Below are 19,584 nucleotides of genomic sequence, written 5' to 3' on the forward strand. Positions count from 1 at the left end.
TGAGTTTTGCTTGCGGGATATTGAAATGATAATCCGCAAGAGTATGGTTCCAGTGATGGCAGGCAAAAAGGTCCCTCATCATTTCATGATTTGTGTATAGAATACCCCTTTGAGACTATTTAATGATACTTTATATTTGGATGGCTCAGGGGTATCAAATTTAGATTTGCAAATTTGATACCCCCAGATAAATGGTTGAGGTACGATAAATGGTTGAAGCTATAATCACCATCTTCCTTCTTGGTGACAATGCCTTAAGGCAGGGGTGTCCAACCTTTTAGCTTCCCTGGGCCACATTGGCAGACGACGAGTTGGTTTGGGCCGCACATAAGATACACTAACAATAACGATAGCTGATCATCCAAAAAAAACATAGAAAACATAGTTAACATATATATATGAGAAAAAAAGTGATAGATAGATATATATATATATATATATATATATAATCACTTTTTTTTCAAATCCCCCTATACTTACCTTTCAATTATTGTTTCAATGCAATATCATTTAAGCCAGGCATTGTATATCAGGGTGCTGTGACCAGGCCTGCGGTACCTGACATACCGTATTTCCCCATGTATAAGACGCACCTTTTTCCTCAAAATTTTGGGTTTAAAAACTGGGTGCGTCTTATACAGGGGTAGTAGCACTTACCCTGTCAGATGACTCCTCTGTCCGGTAAAGTCTTCTCTCTGTCTGATTCTGATGCTGGAAACCCGATTAAGGTCCTCTCTGCGATGTCCGGATGCTCTTTCAGGACCTTGACAAGGTCCTGAAAGGATTGTCAAGGTCCTGAAAGGACATCCGGACATCACAGAGAGGACCTTAATCGGGTTTCCAGCATCAGAATCAGACAGAGAGAAGACAGAAGACTTTACCAGACAGAGGAATCATCTGACAGGGTAAGTCAGAATTCACTATAGCACTGTCTCTCCTCTGTATAAACTGCACAAATACTCTGTGAAAAAATTGAAGATAATGTTTATCCTCAATTTTTTCACATGATTTATATAGGTGCGTCTTATACAGTGGAGCGTCCTATACATGGGGAAATACGGTATACACCACTGTGACCCCAAATTGTGACCTGTTTTGATAATTACACTACTATGTTAGTTAAGGGATAACAACTTATAATGGGCCAAAGAGAATAATATATAATGCCCCATTAGTAATACAAGTAGAAGTATGTAGCAGGGATATAAGGTCCATGATGCTCCAGGACCAGGTGACTTTTATTCACTTGTCAGCGTCCCTTGAAATAATAAAAAAAAATCTGCCTTAACTTAACTTTTAATCGGCTTGTTCTCCTGTCCTCTTCTCTTCTTTTCTCCAATTCTGTGCTGCTGATTGTTCTTCTCGCGCAGGTGTCTCCTCTGTGCTGTGCTCCGCAATGGATGTTGGGCGTGATGACATCACGCCCGACATTCCATTCACTGCGAGCGCCGCACGGAGGAGGAGACAAGGGAGGGAGCCAGAGTACCAGCTGACGTGACCGCAAGGTAAGTAGTTTCTTTTCTTTTTTTTTTGCAGGATTTTTTTTTTTCCATTAAGAGCGCTGCCCCCTTACCACAGCCAAAACTCCTTCTAGGCCACATTTACAGGCGTGCTGGCCCGCATGCGGGCCGCAGGTTGGACAACCCTGCCTGAAGGCAACAAAATGTAAGTTTTTTAGGGGATGCTCCTCGAAAGGGCTTGCAAACCAGCCAAGCCATAAATCTTTTTTGGGGGAGGGGGTTCAATAAGGGAAATTCAATGTTAAGCACAAATTATTAACAGCAGTTAAGGCCTCTCTTTTCTATTTACCAAAGGGTAATTTTATACCCTCTGTGAAGCCTAATTCTAATAAGCAGGCTGTGGATTTCTCTTTATATTTGTTCAACCAGTGGAGCATCACAATATTTTTTTACTGGTATCCCTCCCTGTTTTTGAAGGCTTAGTAGCAGCTGGTTTATGCCAATAGAAATATTTAGTAGGCCCCTCACAGCTGGAGCATGGAGACAGCATGCAATACCCCTTTTACATTGTCGTTAAACTGCCAAGTAAAACCTTTTTCCTGTGTAGACATGACCATTCAATTCCTAGAACGCTGCCGGCTCCTGGTCAAGGCTGACCAGAAGGAAGAAGAAGTGTACCAAGACTCTTCCAGAAGTCAATATCCTTATGGTCTCACAAAAGGAACAGGCAAACTTCCTTGTGTTGACTAAACTGTCAAAGTAAAGGTATGCCATACTGTCATTAGTATGCAGAATATGGTCCATATAGCAAAAACGTGCCAATGCCTTGGCACACTCTCTCCAATCACACTCGCAAGGCTTCAAAAACTGCAACTTACAAACATTTTGTAATTTATAAAAGTGGATTTGTCATCTTCAATCCAACAGTTTTCGATAATGCAGAAACTATTCTCTAAATGAAAGCTCTCAATCTTTTCTCCATCTAGTGAAAGTCTAAAGGTCATTCAAAACAAGATGTACACTTGTCCTTGCACAGAATCCAAAAAACTGTCTCATACTCCTCACTCTGCCGCACTTACTGTAGAATTGGCTCCACCTGGTCCCTGTAGACTGAATCAGTTCCTCTACCCACTGGCCTCTGCTCTTGGTCACCTCCACCCCAGGCTCTACAATCAGAGTATTACAGCTAAAGATAATAATTCACTGTAAACCATTGTCAAAAAAAGCCCCTTTAAGTTTGGATGCACTTAATACAATGAACCATGCATTCTATTTTCCACACTGATTAATTTTCTTGACACTTCACTGTGTGGCTTTCACACTGCCATCAATCTCTCTCTGACAATAATCACTTGAATGTGCTACCTCTATATCTGAATGTAAAATACAAGTGACTCAGCCAGGGTGCAGCAGTCAATTTGATGGGTATTTTAACAATGTGTTGCTTTTGTCTGCATTTTTTAAAACATTTTAACATAGATGTAATCATCTGGAATTTTCAGTGAATATGTTAGAAAAATATTCCTCAAAATATAAATTCAATAGATGCACAGATGAAAGGGTGACCAGTCAAAAATAGGCTATGAGGACGTTACGTCCCAGGACATGATTGTATAAGTAATTGTACAGTGTTGTACATAAAATAATGTAGTCGACATAATTGGTGCTGCTGTGGAGGGAGGAAAAAGTAATATAAGCACTTAACAAGCTGCTTAGATTTATGTGTGCAACAAAGCCAAATAGCTGTTCTCCACAGTGTTATTTAAAGATAATTAAGCCTATCGTTTTCACGGTTATTGGCAGACATTTTAAAATGTCCATTTCTCATGGACACATGCATTAAAATAAGACATTTTTATGTCATATCAAGCACAACATTAATAAATATGCATAGTGATTGCAATGCATGTAAAAGTTCTTAATATTTCTAGTTATAATGGCCAGTAGAAGGAAATATACTGTATTCAAGTGCAATTAACCTACCGTCTGTAGATGTGTCTAATTTGACTAAGATGAAAAAAATCTTGACAAACTAACCTTTAAATTCAGTGCCTTACGTAGTTCTCTACAAATACACTTGGAGATGAAAAAACAAATGTACTGTATGTATATTTTTATTTAATACCACAGGAGGTACCAGTAGGGTGAGTCAAATGATATAAATAGAATGGGAGTGCAGTGCAGTATTTGTCATGACTATGCTATGTTCCAGGAGGTAGAACCTTAGTTTTGCATTTAATTACAATCAATGAATGTTCTTGACTTAAAACAAGAGGAATACAGTTCCAGAGATTATACTGTGCTGGCATAGAGATTTAAGACAAGCTAGAGGGGGTGGATGGCATGTAAACTGTTGTGAATGGAGCATGATGTACTGTACTTTGTTTCATTAAATATATATACTTTTAATAGTCAATATCAGTAAGCTTTGTCTTTGGAAAGTGGGACGTTGCATTATTACTTTGAAAACCTAAAATTACAGTTCTTAATAAGACTGCTCCAGCATCTGAGGGCAAAAGTCCTCATGGCCAGGTGGAAAACGCCAAAATGCTGCAGGTTTCAGCTTCACTCAATCTGTGGAAATAGGTAATTCCAAAAGAATAGCTCCCAATCTGGGTAAATCCCAGATATACAGGTTGTGCAGCATTTTGCTGGTTTGTGTAAACACATTATTTTTGTTGTGGATACTGTATGTTAGGTATATGATTTAATCACTGTACAAATGTATAGCTGTTACTTTTTTTATTTTACTTTTTTTGCAGGACCACCTAGGAAAATATTTTCCTAATGTGGCCCTCCCCCTACATGGAGAGCCGATTTTTCCCAGGGTTCATTTGTTTCTCTCACAGCCTAACCAAATCCAGGGGGAGAAGGGTGCGATCTATCAAAAGATTGCGGCCCTCCGCAGCCATTTAATGTTGGTTTACAAATCTTTTTATTTATTTTTAATGAATGTATTACAGAACTGGCAGTGCACCAGTAAAAACACAGCATGTAGTTGCCCCCCAGGTTTCCGACTAAGGGAGTGGGCCACCTTAGGAAAATATTTGTCCAGGTGATAATGTAGCGTTAGGAAACATCCTTTAAGTTAAATATATCCTTTGAAAGGTTTTGCAGTAAAGTGAGATGTGGGGGCTGTGGTGACCAGGTGGGGGCCGATGTGGCTCCTGTGCCATCTGTGGCCCTATCAGAGCCAGATTGTACACGGGTGGGAATGACTTCTTGGATTAGTGCTTCATATTGGTCTAAGCATTTACACTTCCCTAAGCTGTGCACACAGCCCTTACTTTTGCTCAGAATTCAGTTCAGAATGTTCAGAACTATAAATTACTGTATTTAGAGAGGGGTTTTTTTATTTAGCTTTTCAAGACACTCCATCAACTTTATGGGCCTCATTTACAATACGCAGTTGATGCTCGTTGCAGTCCACTTTGCACTGATGCGTCTAGATAGTCTGCCCTGCGCACATCTTGGTGCATGCTTGCTCTCTTCTCTTGGGAGACAATTCTGCAGAGGCGTGCAGGGGGGCAGAAACATCTAAATAGGCGCACTGTTCGGAAGTGTAAACATCAAACGAAAAGTCTAAAATAAACTTTTCCACTTCTCTCCTAAAATATTTTTCAGTTTATTTTCATTTACATTTTAAATCAATCATGAGAATATGGATACAATGAAGCTGTTTTATTACATGTGGCGCTTTTTTGTGTTTGAAGTTTTTTTATTTTGTTGCTTGGAGTGTGCATAGAAATGCACTTCTACTAAAACACTAAAGAATGTGCCAAGCACTATAAGTAATATTAGGTACTATAAAGAAGGCACAACTCTTCATTGGCCTGTGCAAATTTCTTCTATGCTACAATATTCGTATTTTGTGTTAGTCATATCTGTTCTATAGCTTCGTTTTCAAGGTCATTCCTGAGCATCAAAATTGTAGTGCCAACCAATGCCTAGATTTTAAGTAAAATAACATGTAACATGTCTACTGGTACAGTTATAGTCATATAAACCTTTCACTAAAATACTTGAAATAACTGTGGTATCCACCAGTGATAAGGTCAATGGGCACATTAAAAGGGAAAGTTGTCCTTTCTATGTTAGTGACATTCTATGTCGCTTGGACAAGGAAACAAGTAGGTATCTAAAGGCAATTTGTGGCATTTGGTATTTTACATTTCTCTGGATTTTGTGTTTTAGGAACTATACTCTGAGATTTATGCCTATACCTATGAATGATGCTTCACAAGCACTGAAGACTAACCCAGAGAAAACAGAAGAAGCCCTACAAAAGGTAGGGCTACATGTTTCTGATTACATTACAACACAGTGAGGGCATAATATTATTAAATAATATTAAATAATATAAAATATATAAAACGTATTCTTAGGCATATGTTTACTACTTTCATAAAGATCGCTGTTATACATTTCCTTCTAAAGTCATTGAAGACATTTTTGATTATTAATAACCAGATGTGTGACCACCCACATGAAACTGTGCGGGTCTAGCCATTTCCTGATTGGGCGGAATAAATATATGACAAGGACCCATGCATTTTGGTTCTCCTGTGATACACACTCTGCTGCTATCATCAACCATATTTTCTATATAAGGGGATAAAATATCCAATGGATTTTGATGACAGAATGGTCGTTTTGTTAACACACAGAAATGTCAGGTGAAACAAAGCGACTGCCAGAATTCCATCCTGTGTTTCCAGCTTAATGCTTATTAGGTGTATGTCCCTTTAAATAGGACATGCTATGTACATAAGTTCATATAGGATATTTACATTTCAGCTCATAGTATATAATATAGGAATAATTTAGTGGGTGCTATATTGTATAAGAAAGATCCTGATTAGTGAAATGTTTGATGTTGCAATGATAAACACTTACATGAGGCCTGTAGAGTTGTGCCCTATGTGTCTACTGATATGAAGCCAGATGCCAATGCCAGGCTGCAAGCTAATGCTGCTGTTACAGGGGCATGTGATCTGTGCTTATCCAGGGGCCTGTTTACTATGTGATTGTCATAACAAAACTCTGAGTTCGCTATCATATGGTTGATCTTTGTGGAGTTGGTATGTACTCCCCATGTTTGCGTGGGTTTCCTCCGGGTGCTCCGGTTTCCTCCCACACTCCAAAAACACACTAGTAGGTTAATTGGCTGCTGTCAAAATTAACTTTCGCCTGTGTGTGTCTATTTGTCTGTGTATTAGGGAATTTAGACTGTAGGCTCCACTGGGGCAGTGACTGATTACAATGACACATAGTCTCTCTGTATTTGGTGGTGATATATAATTAAATGTTGATGATGCTGTAGTAAAGCAACTTACAGTGCACCTGTTGCTGTATGACAGGAAAGCTAGAAAAATGCAGGTGCAGAAAATGATGTTATTTGTCAAAAAGTATTTTCTCAGTATAATGTTGTTATGAAAGGTTTATTTTTTGACACAGTTTTATTCTCAATTCTCATCCACTTAAATGGACAGTTTGCTAATTTGCAAGCGCAATAAAATTAGTAATGTTTGTTGTTTACTGATGTTTAATTTAAATCCAGTTATTGCACTTAAAGCAGCAGTAACCTATATTGTATGTGGAAGTCTACTAATATGTTTTAGGTTGTCCACATGTAAAATAAATAATGCTAATACTGGAACACCACAACTTTCTGCTGTTCAGACTCAGACTGACAGTGAGATGGACTATATTAGACACTAGCCTGTCTCAAGTTCATTGCATTGTAGTGCAGTGTCTAGTACCAACAATCTGCCCACTACCCTACAGCTCTGGTCAGTGTGATAGGCTAACCATAGGGGAACCATCCACAACAACCCTGATCTGAAGGCAAGAGCTTAGGGGTACCAGGCCAGGCTACCAGCAAAGAGAGTTACCCAGAAGGACGCGGTTCTAGGTGCCGCTAAGGAGCCTAGTGGTGACAGCAGCAAAAGTCTATCCTACTGCGGTTAGAGGGCGAATTTGGGGAAAAGAAAAGGGGATGTTGGCAAGGCAAGCCCAGCCGGTCCCCAACAACACAACAGATAGGGTGGCATATGAGGTCCATCCTGCCACAGATTTCTGGTACTATATAAAATGTGCTTTATATTGTAATTATTTGTAGCTTCAGGGTAAAAATTGTTACCGTTGTTAATCCTTAAATATCTATGAGATTTCTCCCCCCCCCCTCCCCCAATAACCATGGCAAATGTAATGTTTTCCTTCAGTTTTGTATGTCGCAAATAATTATTACTAAAATTAGTAATATTTAGTGTAAACTTTATCCCATTGTCTCTTGTAAAAAGTGCTATTGTGTAACAGTACTAATCTACTACAATGTTTTATCCAGATATAGGGCCCATAAACAAGGGTATAAATCTAGATTTTAGTGACTCAGGTAAATGAAATCCATTGTGGAATTTAAAATGTTTAAATAAGTAAAACAAAAAACAGAATTTGCCTATTTGAGTTCATATGGTTTGCCTTATTTAGTGTGTCCGCAGGAAAATGACCATTACTCTTCATGTTCTTTGTTTCTGGTATTATTCTGTTTGTGGCTTTGTTTTTGCCTTGTAGATGTTGCATATGTAGAAAGTTAGACTTGCATGTGCAAATGTTGTTTTTTATAATGAGAAATATCATGAATGTAGCACAGGTTTCATAGTAAACTAGTGACCAGTTTAATGTAGGTCCTCCGTATAAACTCTTGAACATTTTATTGTTGACTGTGATAACATTTTCCAATGCATATCATTAGCTATAGAAATCTATTAGCGAAGACATCAATGAGAAGTCGTTAGATGCTGTTTAAGTCACCCACTAGGTCACCAAACCGTTTTATTTTTTCTCATGAACAATCAAGTCCTTTCTAATGAAGTTCACATTCAAGAGGTAGATTGATGTGCTTCTTGTCAGCATATATTTTGTGTCTGCTGTGGTAATAATAGGTTCCTTTTGATGCCATTTCTTATTCTTTTTTTAAGATTGAAAATTATTTGCTGAGAAACCATGAGACAAGAAAGTACCTTCAGGAACAGGCCTATAGACTGCAGCAGAGCATTGTAACCAGCACTACACAGCAGGTGAGCTCTCTTACATTACAGTTCTCAGTCAAGGTTCTACGCAGCCGTATTATGTAATCATCTTTGCAGGCTACAAAAATATCAGTAACGTAGAAATAGATGTATTTTTTTTTTTTTACTTTGTGTGACCAATAGTTTTTAAAGCATTTTTTTTAATATCAATGTTGATAAAGCACAAATGTACAGTAACCTTCGGTAACCAAACATTTGTTTCTCTGTTGCAACAAAAAAAATATGAAAAATACTGATACTGCAGATGGAGTTTATACAGTTAGTGATGATTTTTTTAACCGTTGTATGCACCCCTGGTCTAATTCCATGTTTCACTGACTTTTAAGTGAAAAAAGATCATACGACCTCTGCAGTGTACAAACTTAAACATGATATATCTCTGCACACTTACAAATTCTTTGCCGAATTCAGCTTGAAAAAATCAAAACAAAACTGTGAATGTGGCAGCTGGAAATCTTTGGGCACCCTTCCAGTTGATTCATACATATATGTAGATTTTAAGGCCTCGATTGACTTTAAATTAAGCCAGGTGAAAATGATTCCAGAGTTGAATCTAAGCACTTCCAGCTTGGAGCTCCCACTGTCAGAAACCTCATTAAGAAATGGGGAATTGGAAGGTCAAGGGAATACCCGGAAGACCCAAAACTTATCTCTGATAGAACTGCTTATGGTCAGATAGGCAGAGCAGATCACATGACTGCTAAGGACTCACAGATTGGTTTAGCTGACCCTATAGTAGTGGTCTACAGCTCCACAGTACAACGTGGCTTAAATGACCTGTATGAAAGAGTTGACAGAAGATGTTGTCTATGACCCTGTCACAAAAGTCTACATCTGAATGAATGAAAACAATGCTTAGATAACAGTAACTTTTTGCCCACAATCACAAACGATACTTTGAGAAAAACAAGTGAGACATTTGAAGGATAGAAAACCTTGCCAATTATTAAGCATTGGGTGGATGGATTTTACTTTGGTTTGTGAAGCAGCAAGGGGCATAGTAAATATTGTTCTGGTGGAAGGAAGAGAAAATAGAATCAACAAACACGAAAAGCTAATTTGCCAAAGTCAGTGAATTTGAAGCTGAAAAGAGGTTGGATATTTCAGAAAGATGATGATCCAAAATATAACTCAGTTTGAACCATGAGGCTCATGCAGGAAAGAAAAATCAAGGTTTTGAAACGGCCTTAACAGTAGGGGGTTAAAGATTATTGGAACTCTGTGGGGAGATCTCAGACATGCAGTGCATGCAAGAAGACTTAACAGTGTTTCTGAGCTTGAAGAATTCTTCAAGGGAAATCCTAAAGTAAAAATAGAAAGACTCTTAGCGGGCTATAAGAACATTTGGAAGCTGTGATTTCTACCAAGGGAGGGATTACCAAGTACTGATTGACAGAATGCCTAAACTTTGCACACGCCGTAAGTACTGTTTAATTTACATTTCAATCTGTTAATTGAAGAGAAAAATAGTAATTGTGTATTATATGTCATGTTTAGGTTTGTACACTGCAGAGGTTGTGTTATCTTTTTGTTAGATATTCAGTGGAACATACAATTTGATCAGTGGTGCCCAAACTATTGCATACGCCTGTATATGTTTTCATGAAAGATGGCTGCGTCCATTACCAAGTATGCCTTCACCACTGGACCTCCACGGTCATTGACAGCATGGGAATCAAGTCTTGGGACCAATAAGAATTTTGTTGTAGTGAGTTCCTGGTCTCTGGAATGCTCTGGGTAGCGCAGTACACAGTGTTTTTCGCATTACACAGAATGCTCCTAGGAATACAATATGTGAAAATTGGTCTGGACATCGAAGTAGCAAAATAGCTCCAGACGTTATGAGGTTAAAGGCATGCAGGGAAAAGCTATATTTAATAATTTGCATAAAAGTTTCATGTTGCTTCTCCCTTAAGAGAGCAATTGATCTCTTTCCTCAAACCAGTAGACATAGCTGGTGGGACGAGCACAGCAGCCTTTTTGCTCTCAGTTGCTTCCCTCGAACAATTAATGGCTTGAAATGTGGCAATAAAATATTTTGGGGCATATTCAATTGTCCGCGTTACTTGGAAAAGTAACGCTGTGTGCGCACTATTACCGTTATTACGGTACTAGTGCGCATAATTACCGTTATTACGGTACCTTTAACGCTGGCTTTCAGCTCGCAGCTCAGGGACCTGCAAGCTGAAATCCGGCTTAAAATTACCGTAATAACAGTAATAGTTTTAACGCCGTGTTACTTTTGCAAGTAACACGGACAATTGAATATGCTCCTTTAAGTATTATTTATCTTTAGTGCTTTCTCTCAGAAATGCAATTTCTTCAGTGTCTTCCAAGGATGTAGGGTAGTGTTCACAGCTCTGTGTCTTCCTGCTTTATAGATGATTGACCGAATTTGTGTCAAAGTTCAAGACCATTTAAACTCACTGAGGAACTGTGGCATTGATTTTGTCCTAGAAGATGTCAAGTCTGCAGAGAGACTCATGCGAGATGCTAAGAATTCGAAAACAGTAAGTGCTGGTGATCCTGACAGGTCATCGTGTTGTTTTATAAACTTTTTCATACATTTTTCCCTTATGTATCTCTATTTTGTGTTTATAGCTTTTGCCAAACTTGTATCATCTTGGAGGTGCAGCATGTGCCGGAGCCAATAATTTACCAACCCCAATTCAAGAGACGTTGGAAGCGATGGCGGGTGAAGTTACGAGGGTTGTAGATGAGCAGCTAAAGGTATAGATACTTGTTAAAGTAAAGATTATTGCTTGTATGTATTGCTTATTGCCCTGTGTGTCTTTTAACAGGATGTAATGTGAGGAGACATGAACTAAGCCCGGACAGTATTTTGGGAGTAAAATTATAAAGTGTTAATTTAATGAAAAGGGGGGTAGAAGGTTGGATTTCGATGCAACATTTACACTTTTGAACAGTGTTCTTCTTCCAATTGTTCCACCTCTTTCAAACCTCTGCACGTTTCTAGTTTAGAGGCATCTCAGAGCACCGAAAAGAAGAACTTGAAGAGTGCAGGACAGACCATACGGGTGCAAAACCAAAGTAATTTGCGGTTTTCGTCCAGTGCGCTTCATAAATTAGGTTGTATAATACTATTATTGGCAGTGTATTAGTTGTGATGTATGTGATATTTATGCCATAGTACATCTGTAATAGAAAACATTGATTTACTTAAAGGGAATCACTGCTCCAATTAATAAGATGTGTTTCAAGTGAGACGCTATGGTGAGGTTTTTTTTTAATTGAAACTGTGCAGTCGATGTATTTATTATTCAGGATCTTAGTGTATGAAAGTGATAAGTGGGTGATGACATCAGTGTGTGAAATGTCACAATGTACATTAATTGCCAGGATTCAATGCATGAGAAGCTGCCAAGCCAGCATGGGATTATCCGTAAAATGCCTAATGACCTCATTAGTATGGATGCAATTGAGTGGTGATATCTACATAAATAATTCCTAGGGGTATTAGCAAATCGTGTCTCCTCAGTCCATGAATCATACACTTGTCTGTGAATGATACGTCAGACACACTGTCTACGTATATTTGAAGCTCTTCTCATATTGTAATATTGCATTATGTGAGAGTGGTTACTTTATTACTCTTGGAAATGTGCAGTCTACTTTTCAGCTAAAAAAGGGAAATATAACTAGAGATGAGTGGGCTCGGATTTTGCTAATCCGAGCCCACCCGAACAGTGCGGATCCGACGGGATCCGAGCACTGTTCGGGTACTTCCGGCCGCCCAAGGACTCGAAAACGAGTCTATGACATCCAAGTCTCGCGTCGGATCTCGCGAGACTCGGATGTCATAAATGCCCCGCTCGCGGCCGCCATCTTCATTCTCCCGGTGGTTAGTGGAAGAGGGAGGTTGTTTCTAATCCTGTGCTCTGTCCTGCTGATTAGTTTATTAGTCAAGTGGTGCTTTGTCCTGCTGAGTCCAGTAGTACTTTGTCCAGTGCTCTGTCCTGCTGATTCCAGTGGTGCTTTGGCCAGTGTCTGTCCTGCTGAGTCCAGTGGTGCTTTTGTCTTGTATTTTTTTCTGCTAAGTCCATAGTAATTTGATAATTATCCAAAAATCTTAAAAAAAAAAAAATGTAAAATAAATAAATAAATACCAAAAAAATAAATAAAATAAAAAAATAATTAAAAAAGTATAAAAAAAATATTATAGAGCAATATATTCTTGCAGTCCAAAAAAATAGGAACTGCAATCAATATTACTACGTTCACTGTTTCAGCAGTCCAAAAAAATAGGAACTGCAATCAATATTACTACGTTCACTGTTTCTGCAGTCCCAAAAAATAGGAACTGCAATCTATATTACCACGTTCACTGTTTCAGCAGTCCAAAAAATAGGAACTGCAATCTATATTACTACGTTCACTGTTTCTGCAGTCCAAAAATCAGGAACTGCAATCAATATTACTAGGTTCACTGTTTCTGCAGTCCAAAAAATAGGAACTGCAATCAATGTTACTACGTTCACTGTTTCAGCAGTCCAAAAAAATAGGAACTGCAATCTATATTACTACGTTCACTGTTTCTGCAGTCCAAAAAATAGGAACTGCAATCTATATTACTACGTTCACTGTTTCTGCAGTCCCAAAGTGTGTGTGGTTTAGGGGTACGCTCTCTTGTGCTGCATATAATGGAGTACAAAAATTTGGAGGATAAAGTAGGGAAAGATCAAGACCCACTTCCTCCTAATGCTGAAGCTGCTGCCACTAGTCATGACATAGACGATGAAATGCCATCAACGTTGTCTGGCAAGGGCGATGCCCAATCTCCTAGTAGAGGGCATGTAGAATCCAAAAACCCAAAGTTCACTAAAATTAGCAAAAAATGAAAATTGAAAACATCTGAGGAGAAACGTAAACTTGCCATTATGCCATTTACGACACGGAGTGGCAAGGAACGGCTTAGGCCCTGGCCCGTGTTCAGGACTAGTGGTTCAGCTTCACCCAAGAATCTAAGCCCTCCTCCTCCCCCCCCCCCTCCCCTCAAAAAAATTTAAAAGAGTTATGCTGTCAGCAACAACACAGCAAACAACTCTGCCTTCTAAACAGATGACATCACAAATCCCCAAGGCGAGTCCAAGGGTGTTGGTGGTTGCGGGAAGAGGTGGATCCTTCCACCATTTGCAGCACGCCCTCTGCATATGCTGGAAGGATCACCCACAGTGTAGATCCAGATTTGGATAATCAAGGTGTCAATGTTGTACACCGGGAGGAGGCTATTGATGTAGCTGGCGCTGAGGAGGAACTTGACGAGGAGGATGCTGATGTGGTTATTTTAAATGAGGCACCAGGGGGGTAAAAAGTTGATGTCCATGGGATGAAAAAAGCCCATCGTCATGCCTGGTCAGAAGACCAAGAAATTCACCTCTTAGGTCTGGAATTAGTTTTATCCCAATCCGGACAACAAATGTATGGCCATATGTAGCTTATGTAAAGCTCAAATAAGCAGGGGTAAGGATCTTGGCCACCTAGGGACATCCTCCCTTATACGTCACCTGAATAACCTTCATAGTTCAGTGATTAGTTCAGGAACTGGGGCTAGGACCGTCATCAGTCCAGGGACACCTAAATCCCTTGGTCCTGTTGGATACACACCACCAACACCCTCCTCGTCAACTTCCTCCACGATCTCCATCAGATTTAGTCCTGCAGGCCATGTCACCAGCCAGACTGAGTCCTCTTCAATCCGGGATTCATCCGAGGAATCCTGCAGCGGTACGCCTACTACTGCCGCTGCTGCTGTTGCTGCTGGTAGTCGGTCATCTTCCCAGAGGGAAAGTTGCTACGTCTTTCACCAAACAGTTGACCGTCCAACAGTCGTTTGCCATGAGCACAAAGTACGACAGTAGTCACCCTATTGCAAAGCGGATAACTGCGGCTGTAACAGCTATGTTGGTGTTAGACGTGCGTCCGGTGTCCTCCATCAGTGGAGTGGGATTTAGACGGTTGATGGAGGTATTGTGTCCCCGGTACCAAATCCCGTCGAGATTCCACTTCACTAGGCAGGCGATACCAAAGATGTACAGAGAAGTACGAACAAGTGTCCTCAGTGCTCTGAAAAATGCGGTTGTACCCACTGTCCACTTAACCACGGACATGTGGACAAGTGGTTCAGGGCAAATGAAGGACTATATGACTGTGACAGCCCACTGGGTAGATGCATCGCCTTCCGCAGCAACAGCAGCAGCTGCATCAGTAGCAGCATCTCCACAACGACTGCTCGTGCCAAGGCAGGCAACATTGTGTATCACAGGTTTTAATAAGAGGCACAATGCTGACAACCTCTTAGAGAAACTGAGGGAAATCATCTCATAGTGGCTTACCCCACTTAGACTCTCCTGGGGATTTGTGGTGTCAGACAACGCCAGTAACATTGTGCGGGCATTACATATGGGCAATTTCCAGCACGTCCCATATTTTGCCCACACCCTTAATTTGGTGGTGCAGCATTACCTCAAGAGTGACAGGGGTGTGCAGGAGATGCTTGCGGTGGCGCGCAAAATTGCTGGACACTTTTGGCATTCTGCCAGTGCCTACTGCAGACTCGAGCTACATCAAAAAAGTCTGAACCTGCCCTGCCATCACCTCAAACAAGAGGTTGTGATGCGCTCGAACTCCACCCTCTATATGCTGCAGAGGATGTAGGAGCAGCCATCTGTGCAGTGGAATTCAGACCAGTTGGAGGAGGTATTGTGGCCCCGGTACCAAATTGGGTAACGGGGCCACTCCATTATGCAGTCCAGAAAGCTTTGTATCAAATATTAAAGTATATAAATTACGTTCGCTGTTGCTGCCAAATAAAAACATAATGAAAATGCCCTGTCATCAACGAAAACAAGAGGTAGTAACGCGCTAGAACTCCACCCTCTATATGCTGCAGAGGATGGAGGAACAGAAAAAGGCCATTCAGGCCTACACAGCCACCTACGATGGGCCACGTGTTTGTGCCGCCCACTTGTGTCGCTTAGCTTAGACATCCAGCTACCTCGGTGCAACGTTTTGGACTAAAAACAATATTGTGAGGTGTGAGGTGTTCTGAATAGACTGGAAATTAGTGGAAATGATTGTTATTGAATGTTATTGAGGTTAATAATAGCGTAGGAGTGAACAAAAAACTGGATTTTAGCACTTTTTATGCTTTTTTTAGAAATAAATCAGAACCCAAAACCCTAAATCAGAACCAAAACCTTTCATCAGGTGTTTTGGCAAAACAAATTCAGAACCCAAAACCTCAAGCTAATCAGAACCCAAAACACTAAAAGTGGCCGGTGCACACCCCTAAATATAACATGGAAAAGAGCATTCATACAGCACAATCAGATGGGGGATGTTACCATGCATCGAGTATTTAAAAATACTCACAGCGTGGCTGCTTATAAAGAGGGCGACGAGTCCCCAAGTTTGAAGAGCCACAAGAAGGGGTCCCCATAATAAAAAAGAAGAACCCCCTGAGAGTATAAAAGGGGGAGCCAAATAAAGAATTGGTGTCACTGCCATATTGAGTCAACGGGCCTGACTCAAACAAATGCAGAACGAATGTAATGTGCATTTGTTTTAAAAAAGAAAAAAAAAACAAACACGTACATAGGGTATACGCACGTCTGTATTTAACGGATCTGAAGATACATATGTTGCTGAATAAGGATCTAGGTCTGCTCTGCTTTCACAGCAAGACACTGCAGCGTACGTCCAATACATATGTGGAATATCAAGTCCCAAAAGAATCAATTAATGTTACCTGTTAATAATAATATGGTCATGAATAACAAAACATTAAAAAATATTTTTATTTATTTATCTTTTCTACACAAAATACATTTATTAGAATGGTCTTAATGTCTACTGTACATAAAATACATTTTTAGCGTTGGTCCTGATTGCAGACAAATGTTCTAACATGCATACTCATCAGTCATCACTAGTAATTGGCACTTATAGCAGACCTACAACTGGTGCTATAGGACTGACAATCATGTACCTTTCAGATGCCCAGAGCTTGAATAGGACACTGCTGCATGCACTTGAGATTGACACTCCCTTATTGTACATTGACTACGTGCCTACGCTCATTCCCCTCCCCCACCAGCCCCTGCAGTCGTAAGCTGTCATAACCTCCTTTGCACTCGAAGATTGATTGTAAGCTGCTGCGTTCTGTGCGTGTGGTCAAGTACTGGGCATGTGTAGAGTAATTGTGCGCATTATACGCAACGTTTCGCCATTTACACTCCTTAATGAATCAGGCCCAACATGTCTAAAGAGGGGAGAGTGTGTAAAGAGACCCTATAGATTAAGGTTGCTGCAAGACACAGTGTAGCCATATTTAATTTTAATGTGATCTAGAAGGGCAGAGAGGACACCAGAGAGGGTGTTATAGACCATGGGGTGAGTGAAGAGGCTGCAAGACGACACTAGTGAGCGTGTCAGAAACTGTGAAAAGTCCAGTAAGTGTGAGAATGCCAGGAGGAGCAGAAAGAGCACAGCCAGCATGTGTTATAACCCAATGGATAAAGCCCCCACAAAGAAGGGGTGATAAACTGTGCTTGTGCCCAAGTCATTGAAACATCTGTTTGCACTGCACCCTAAGTTACCACACCTGCGTCCCAACACCTTAAAGAGACATTGCTGAAAACATGCATGTGTGGGGACCCCCTGATCATTTATACCCATGCCAGAGAGCTAGCCAGAGCAGAGGAATGTACAAGTGAGGAAGTACATCACCCACCGATGCATCACCCCAGGACCACACACAGTGATGGGGTTACACATAGCAGAATGATGCTGGTCATGATAAAAGTATGATGCCGGTCTTCATACATTGCAGAATCATGCTGGACATACTACCCTGCAGAATGGCGCTGGTTGTGTTACATAACAGAATGTTGCCGGTCATTATGCATACTTCAGGTGGATCTTAAAGCTGTACTACAGACAGTTTTTACTCTATTGGAAATATTCCTGAGCTCAACCAAAAAAGAGTCAGCAATGATGTTAGATCGATTTTAGTCTTCTGATAGAGGCTCACACATGAACTAATAGATTGCTGTAAACATAACTAAGCAATGGTAATTTACAATGAGCTTTCAATTTAAGACCTGGAACAGCACTAAAATGTCCTATTCTGGGTCTTAGTGGAAAAGCGTGGCAGCTGGAGAGTGGAAGTTTTCCTATGTGTTATACTAGTGTTTACTAGTAATGTGCAAATGTGCCCAAACCTATAGCAACCAGACAGACATTTGCTTTCAATGTCTAACTTGCCCTAACTAATTAATGATTGAGTGATGTAATGTAGTACATATTTGTATTTTTATACTTTTGTAAAGCATATGTAGCAATTGACAAGTTACTTTAATTGATCAATGTAATTTGTGCAAAATGCAGCTGGATAACCCACAAGTCAATGTCTGCTCACCAAGTAACTAGCGTGATCAACTATTGTTTGAGCAGGTAACGGATTGCTTGGGTAGAGAACACAGCACATATATTTGTTGGCCAGTGTTCACCAGCGAATATAAAATTCCATCTTATTTTTATGTTGCAGAAACATAAGTACATATAGAAACTAGTTACATGATACCAAGGGTTTATTCTAGTCTATATGATAGGATGAAGCATAATGACTCGGGGTTAATCAGCAATTACACTTTAAATGCCACACAACATGTCTTTCATTTGTGAGCGACATTAATAATTTCACTGCACAGTGGGTTAGGTGTATCTGAAATGCTTCTTTTAACCACATGAGGAACTTTGCATTTCAAATAAATCAGACAATTTTAATACAAATTACAATATATTAACATTATAAGGCAAAAGCAAATCTTTCTACATTTGTACTTAATTTTATGACATCACTTTGTCTCGTTGTACACCTAAATTAAAAAGCTAGCTGAGGGGGAAATGTAATGTAACATTACTCAGAAATTCAATTTCCTATTCTCATTATGGCCAAATTAATCTTCTCTGTCTTTAGTCATCATATTACATATCTAATTGTATATAAAACATATCTAGATAAATTAGGTGCTGAAAAAAGTAAGACTGGAAGCAGCAGGACAAAAGAGGTGAGAAGGGACATTTGACCAGGTCTTACGCTCCATAGAGGCACCTTGGACAAGGTTTTGTCCATGTTTTATATTGATATAATTTTGGTTTAATTAAAGTAATGGCAATGGATTGGAAGAAGATATTGAACAAACAGAAAATGCTAATTTCAGTGCTAAATAATGGCTGATTAGTCTGAATAATTGATGTAGGACATGCCTCTGATGTACTATAAAGTACTACAGTAGTATTTGCTAGAAACCAACAACATTGTGATGTGTTATGTAGATGTCATTGTTACCAATAAAAAAATGTGTTGAAATAATTGCAGCAAAAATACACACTTTTGCTACATAGTTATAGCTTTTATGTCAAAATGAACATAGTTAACATGGTTGAAAAAAATACACATGTACATTAAGTTTAATTTTTCCTAAATTCTGGGTTGACACATTGAAATGAAACTGAAATTAAATTATTCAAAAAGTTTGACCTTACAATAGATTTCTATAGAACTTATAGATCAGATTATATAAGTAGAAGGTAAGTAAGGTATTATATTAAGTAGGTACAAGGCTTCGGAAGGGATCTTTAAGTTAAACCGATTTATGGTGTGCTGTCAAGTTTTTTGGATTGTTTAATACATGGTAGCGTGATGGGACCTTGTACCCACACCCTGTATGTTAGTGACTGGAACCGTTTTACTTCTATTTTCTTATAACTAACAGAAAGGTTCCGGGTCCCTTAGGGGCTGGACTGCACTATTGATATCAACAGTAGTTGTGTAGCGTCCACTTTCATATTTATGTGACTGCCAGACAAAGAAGAGCATAGCTGCTTCTTTCTGCAACAGCTGCACCACAGAGCAGTTAATGTAGCCTGTTCCATAGCAAGTCAGCAGTTGCATAAAGAGGAGACAGGTAGCTAGCAATAATACACTTGGTTTGCGTGCTATGCAGTCA

General features: G+C 39.6%; 1 protein-coding gene across 3 annotated transcripts in view; it reads left to right on the top strand.

The window, feature by feature from the left end:
- Positions 1-19,584, top strand: part of CARMIL1 (capping protein regulator and myosin 1 linker 1) — a 227,789-nt gene that overhangs the window by 144,659 nt on the left and 63,546 nt on the right. For all 3 annotated transcript variants that reach the window (XM_075213171.1, XM_075213169.1, XM_075213170.1), the window contains exons 23-26: positions 5,655-5,748; positions 8,441-8,539; positions 10,933-11,061; positions 11,153-11,281. In XM_075213171.1, coding sequence (XP_075069272.1) covers positions 5,655-5,748; positions 8,441-8,539; positions 10,933-11,061; positions 11,153-11,281 — 451 coding nt within the window. The remainder of the gene's footprint in view (positions 1-5,654; positions 5,749-8,440; positions 8,540-10,932; positions 11,062-11,152; positions 11,282-19,584) is intronic.

This window comes from Mixophyes fleayi, chromosome 5 (genome assembly GCF_038048845.1).
Source record: "Mixophyes fleayi isolate aMixFle1 chromosome 5, aMixFle1.hap1, whole genome shotgun sequence".
Classification (NCBI taxonomy): domain Eukaryota; kingdom Metazoa; phylum Chordata; class Amphibia; order Anura; family Limnodynastidae; genus Mixophyes; species Mixophyes fleayi.